The 6,420-nt window shown below is 34.9% G+C and overlaps 1 protein-coding gene across 1 annotated transcript; it reads left to right on the top strand.

The window, feature by feature from the left end:
- Positions 1–2,038: 2,038 nt before the first annotated feature.
- LOC141541349 (keratin-associated protein 9-3-like) lies at positions 2,039–2,503 on the top strand. Its single transcript, XM_074265488.1, has one exon. The coding sequence runs from the start codon at positions 2,039–2,041 to the stop codon at positions 2,501–2,503; it is 465 nt and encodes a 154-aa protein (XP_074121589.1).
- Positions 2,504–6,420: the final 3,917 nt, after the last annotated feature.

Raw genomic sequence — 6,420 nt, 5'->3', positions numbered from 1 at the left:
AAATTAAGATATGAGTTTTTGAATCTACATACATAGGCTGTTTTTAAGTATACATTATTTAACATGGAAGTAGCAACCATATCTTTCTTTTTTTTATTAATTTTATAATTATAATCTTTTCTTTGACAGTGCATATGCATGGGCAAATTTTTTTTCAACATTATCCCCTGCATTCACCTTTCCTAATTTTCCCCTCCCTCCCTCAAATCTCTCCCCCAAATGACAAGCAACCCCATACATACCAAATGTGCTACAGTATATCCTAATATCTTTCTTTTTTGTATTCCCATCTGAACTTCCTTTTCTCTTTTCTATACATTTTTAAAAATTATGTAACATATGTCTTTGAAATGTTATGATTTTCAAATTTCACAGTGTCTACATTAAATCCTGCACACTTACATTGTTTATTTTTTCTATAAGTACTCCCCAGTACTCATTTCTGGGAACAATAAATCAATGGCAGTCTTACTCCATTAAGGCTATGCATTGAAATACTTTTTTTTTTTTCCTAAAGTAGTAAGACAAGATAATGTATTTTCACCATTTCTTTTTTTACAGTGTGGTTCAGTAACTGAGTTTTAATTCAGAGCAGCAGCAGCACTGCAGAGCAGTAGATTATATTGAAATAAATGTGTTGGGTTACAAAATAAATATACTTTTCCCCCTATTATTCTATCTTTCCAATTACTCCTGCTTCTATTAAGTAAGAAAAAAAAGAAATTCCTCTATCCATAGCAACATAGTCTGACAAAATAAACATTTTCTATGGTCCATTGGCCATGTCTAAAAATGTTATCTCTTTGTATTTTAAGTTCATCACCTCTCTGTCAAGAAGTCAATGGCATGTTTCATCTCATTTTTTTGGTTTAGTGGTTTGTTGTTGCATTGATCAGCATTTTAAAGTTTTTCATATTTTTTCTTTCAAATGTCATTATCATTGTATAAATTGTTTTCCAAGTTCTGTGAATGCTTTACTCTGCATTAGTTTATTGTGGTCTTTACAATTTCTCTAAAAACTGTCCTTTTTGTTACTTCTTATGGCACAATAATTTGAATGTCATTTTCGTATAATCATCCTTTGGACATTTGAAAACCATTATTAGTTCTTCCTTTCCCCCCCTTATCTTACCATGAATCTTCTCTTCCCTACATATATATTCCAATTCTTTTGACCAATCCTTATATGGAAAGCATCCATTGCTGCAGTTGTCCTCATATGGAAACTCTCCAGCTTATCAATATTCTTCTCAAAATTACACACCCAGAATTAAACAGTATAAATCTATGAGCAGTAGAACCAGGACAGAGCAGGATTATTACCTATTGTTATTGACTTATGATGACTTACTGAAACTCTATTTCTCATCCCATCCCAAGATTTCATTAAACTTTTTGGCTGCTAAGTCACACTTATTGATATATACTAAACTTGTAGTCCATTACAACATCCAGATATATCTCTAAGATTACTTCTGCTTAGTTATCCCTCTCCCAACATGGTACTTCTGAAATTGATTTTTTGAACCTAAGTGTAATAATTTACATTTATTTCTATTAAGTTAAGTTTCTCCCCCTTCAACCAAGTAGTCTAAACTTCAAACTTTTGAGATCTTGATTCTATCCTTAAGTGTGTTTATTATCTCTCCCTTGGGAACATAAAAAAAAATAGTAGCTTGTATTTATCAGTTAAACTTTCAAGTGAAGAATTGACACATGAAAAATAAAGTCTAAAGTTTGTATGTTAATGACAGAATCTTTGAGAGATGAGACACTGCCTCATCATTTTCTAGTTATAAAGATTCAATGAGTATTCACTGAGCAACAAAGCAAATCCAATTTTATTGCTTTGGTAATATTTTTAAAATAGCTCATGAGCTGTGATCAGCGGGGACAAGCTTGACAATAATAAAATGGAAGTGCTGACTGTCACATAAACATTCACTCAAGAGGTTTATAAAAGGCTGAATGTCCAAGGTCAAGCAAATTTGAAAAAACATCATTTCATAAGTAAAACAGAAACAGACCTATTGATACCATGTCTTGCTGCAACACCTGCTCCACCAGCTTCTGTGGTTTTCCCAGTTGTTCTACTGGAGGGAATTGTGGATCTAGATGCTGTCAGGACAGCTGTCGGACTGGCTGCTGCCAACAGGGTGGCTGTGGAACCAGCTGTGGTGGTAGCTGTGGAACCACCTGCTGCCAACAGGGTGGTTCTGGGATCAGCTCTGGGGCTGGCTGTGGACCCACCTGTGAGACCACTTGCACAACCAGGTGTTATCAACCCCCATGCTGCGGATGTGAGAGCTGCCGCACCAGGTGGTGCCGCCCAGACTGCAGAGTTGAAAGAACTTGCCTGCCACCTTGTTGTGTGGTTAGCTGCACTCCCCCATCTTGCTGCCAGCTGCATCATGCCCAGGCTTCTTGCTGCCGCCCATCCTACTGTGGTCAGTCTTGCTGCCGTCCAGCCTGCTGCTGTTATTGTTGTAAGCCCACCTGCTGAAGACCAATTTACAAATTTTATGGCTGAGATATGATTTTGAAATTGACTAAGTACTCACAAACTCTTGGATTCCAAAGAAATTTCAAGTCTATCAATTTTCTAACCTGCAACCTTCCGCTGACTTCCTGCTACTGAAAATGTTTTAAAAGCCCAAACTTGGAATCCTTAGATATACTGAGATACTTGGGAATCCCCAGACAAAAAGAGAAATAAAATATCTCAACAACTCATTAGAATATCTCCTTTTCTTTAATTCAAAAATAAACTTTAAATTTTCCTTGCTCAGTCATTTTTTGTTTCATGATTTCTTAAATCATACTTAAAGAAAAGAGTTGCCACTCCATATGAGAAAGAGGCAAGGGAAGACATAATTACAGAAAGGATGTAGGTGGTATAAGAGGAGGAGGAGAAGATAGAGCTCTTGGCAAATACCCTCCGTGTTTTTTAGTAAAATATAAGACAAAGTTTTCATTTGAGGCAGTGGGAGAGGGGGAGTTTTAAGGAAATTTAAAAAAAAAATTTGGAAGATCCAGCTGTGGTGAGTAGAACAATATCCATCCCTATCTTTATCAAGAATCCCACCAATTTTAAACTTTATTTTAAAAAATTTTGAACTTTAACTTCAATAAGCAGGGAAATTCTATATAAAAAGGAAAAAAACAATGATTTTTATGTGAAACTGTAAATTTCCATATTAGATACTTTGAATTTTTAACATATACATTAAATTGAACCATTAACATGATAATGCCTATATTCCCTGTTTGATTGTATTCACTTCAGAACTTTTTGTGCTCCTGTGTATATTTTCAGTGTTTCTTTTTCTTCCTTTTTTCTTTTGAAATCCTTCCTTGTAATGTTATAGTTAGCAAAATAAATTCACACAATGGCTATATTTGAAAAGGTAAATTTTATTCAGTACCTTTAATCTGCAACCTCTCTCCAAAGAGGTTTAGCAAAGTAAGGAAAGGGGAAATGACCATTCCTTAAGTTAGTTGAGCTTCAAAGCCTAAGAATATTTTTTTTCTGGTCAATTGGGGTTAAGTGACTTGCCCAGGATCACACAACTAGGAAGTGTTAAGTATCTGAGATCAGATTTAAACTCAAGTCCTCTTGACTTTGGGGTTGGTGCTCTATCCACTGCATCACCTCATTTCCCCCTAAAAAGCATTCTCAATCATCATTCAGCCACCATCACTTTGCCTGATTCAATCAGTTGCCAAAATTTGATAGTTCCCTTTCTTTAGCATCTTTTATATCTAGAGTCTTCTCTAGTCCCAATAGAATCATGTAGCCCAGGCTCTTATCATCTTTTACCTAGACTATTGGAAGAGCCTCCTAAGTAGTCTCCTTGAATCTAGCTTCTTTCCTTAAGAACAAGCATGAAAATATAAATGTATATGTTGCTCAAGTAAGAAAATGGAACTCCTCTGATCAAAAAACTTCAGTGACACCATCTTATCTTGAGGTTAAAATAGATATTCTTCTATTTGTCATTAAATCCCATCTTAATCATCAGTCTCTCTTTCCAGACTGATTACATCTTCTTTTCTTTTACATCATCTGTTCAAAATGACATACTTACTGTTATTCATGTTATGATATTCCATCTTCTGACTCCATATGTCTCCAAATATTTCCTTTAATGCTTATAGTTTTCTCTTTCCTTATCTCTAACTCCTAAAAATCTTAGCCCCCTTCAAGATTCATCTATATTACCACATCCTTCATGAGGTCTTTCTGGATTTCTCTAGTTGTGAATGGCCCTTTCTCCATCACTTTGAATGTGCATACACACACATATATTTGATTTCATAAGCTTATCAGTAAATATTTTTAGCATGAACTCCCAGTATGTGTACTTTTACTTGTTCATAAATTAAGTGTTTGTATTTCTGTACTAATAATTATGTACATTATTAAACTTGCACAAAAATAGAAATTTTAAAAAGAGGAGATAAAGATGATAACTATTTGATCCCAGGGTCAACTGGAGTCAATAGAGTTTATTGAATCGAAGAGTGCCATAATCAAGTCAGCAACTGAAATAAAATTATTTTGACAACTGTGTGGAGCATGTATTAGAGTGAAGAAAGATCAAGTAGGAGATCATAGCGATTGCCCAGGGAAAAGGTGATAGGGACCTCAATGAATTGTGGAGAACAAATGTGGGAGGGGAGAAAAAGATATTATAGGAAAGATTGCAAGTAAAAACAACAAGATCTGATAACTAATTGGCTATTTAGAGGGAGAGAGAGTGAGGGACAAATGAGAAAAAGGTTATACCCAAAATGATACTAAAAATGATAATCCGGATCATTGAAAAGATTGTACTGATTGAAAAGTCTACAAAAAGTGTGGGTTTTGGGGAAAAGGCATTGGAATGAGATCCAGTATCTGTTGCAGCTTGCTGCTTTCTGACTCAAATTGAAGAGAGAAGTGTCTCTTCTCTGTCACTACACAGAAGCAAAGAATTAGCCCTCTGTGGAGATTTCACAGCATCCAGTCATAAGGTGATCTGGAGGAATAAAAGAGAGGTATGATGGAAGGAGATAGGAGAGAGATTTACCTAATGGCACCTGTGCAGCTACTACTAAATATAGGTCCCTGGATAGGAGTTTGATTATCATTGCTCTGAAAAGCTAAAGCCCAGTTTGGAAGGGGGTAGCTTTCACAGAAAAGGGAAAATGAAAAGTAGGGGGATCTTGAGAGATAAGCAGAAGTGTGATTGTATTTATGGATTCTAAATTTGGAGGTGGCAGAGAGGATAAAATACAAACTATATTCCCATCCTGTTTAGCTCATGACATATTCCTTAGAATCTTGTCACAGACCCAATTCCGTCAGGCAATAGTCTTGCATGACATCTGAGCCCCTACTTTAAAGACTGAAGCTGTTAATCAATCTATGACATCCAGACATCAGCTTCCTATGACACTCATACATGCCAGGAATTAAATAAATAAAGGCTAAATTATTGCCCTAATTTAACCCAAGAAGAAGGAAAATCTCTATGCATTGTACCTTTTTGATCCAATTAAATGAATGATTTGAAAAAATGGACTTAATATCAAGAATAAGAATCCATCATTAAAAAACAAAACTATTTTGTTCTGATAAATCACATCCTAGCATTTATCTTTCCAAAACAAAGTTGATCACACATGTGCAATAGTCATAATTTGACCTCTCTCAGAAGAGCTAATCCAATTCCAATTGATCATTGAAGGACAGAATCAGCTACATCCAGAAAAGGAACACTGGGAAATGAGTGTAAACTGTGAGCATTGTTTTTTTGTTTTGTTTCTCTTCCCAGATTATTTTTACCTTGCGAATATAATCCTTCCTTTGCAACAACAACAACAACAAAATTCGGTTCTGAACTATATATTGTACCTAGGATATACTATAAGATATTTAAAATGTATGGGAATGCCTGCCATCTAGGGGAGGGGGTAGAGGGAAGGAGGGGAACAGAAGGGAGTACAAGGGATAATGTTGTTTAAAAAAAAAAATTACCTATGCATATGTACTGTCAAAGAAAATGTTTATAATAAATAATTATAAAAATTAATAAAAAACAAAATAAAATATATAAAAAAAATTTGACTTCTCTCAGACTAAATTTTTCTCCATATCCCTCAGTTTTCAAGCACTGAACCTTAGGATGTTAAAAAAATATATATGAGGGGACCACAGAGATCATCCAAGCCTTCTTCGACTCATGAATTATTTCCTTTTGGCATTAGAAATGTAAGTTCATCAAGGATTGTTTCATTTTTGTCTATGTACTTCCCAGAACTAAGCAATTTGTATGTTACTTTGCACATAGTGAGAACTTAATAAATCTTTGTTCTTATTGAATTGGCTGATAATTTCCTTAAATTTGTGAAGTCTAGGATTTTGGATCTTACACA

This window comes from Sminthopsis crassicaudata, chromosome 4 (assembly GCF_048593235.1).
Source record: "Sminthopsis crassicaudata isolate SCR6 chromosome 4, ASM4859323v1, whole genome shotgun sequence".
Lineage (NCBI taxonomy): Eukaryota > Metazoa > Chordata > Mammalia > Dasyuromorphia > Dasyuridae > Sminthopsis > Sminthopsis crassicaudata.
This window is presented reverse-complemented; position numbering and strand designations above follow the sequence as displayed.

Coding starts and splice junctions, on each gene's coding strand:
- LOC141541349 (XM_074265488.1), top strand. CDS start 2,039: ATGTCTTGCTGCAACACCTGCTCCACCAGCTTCTGTGGTTTTCCCAGT.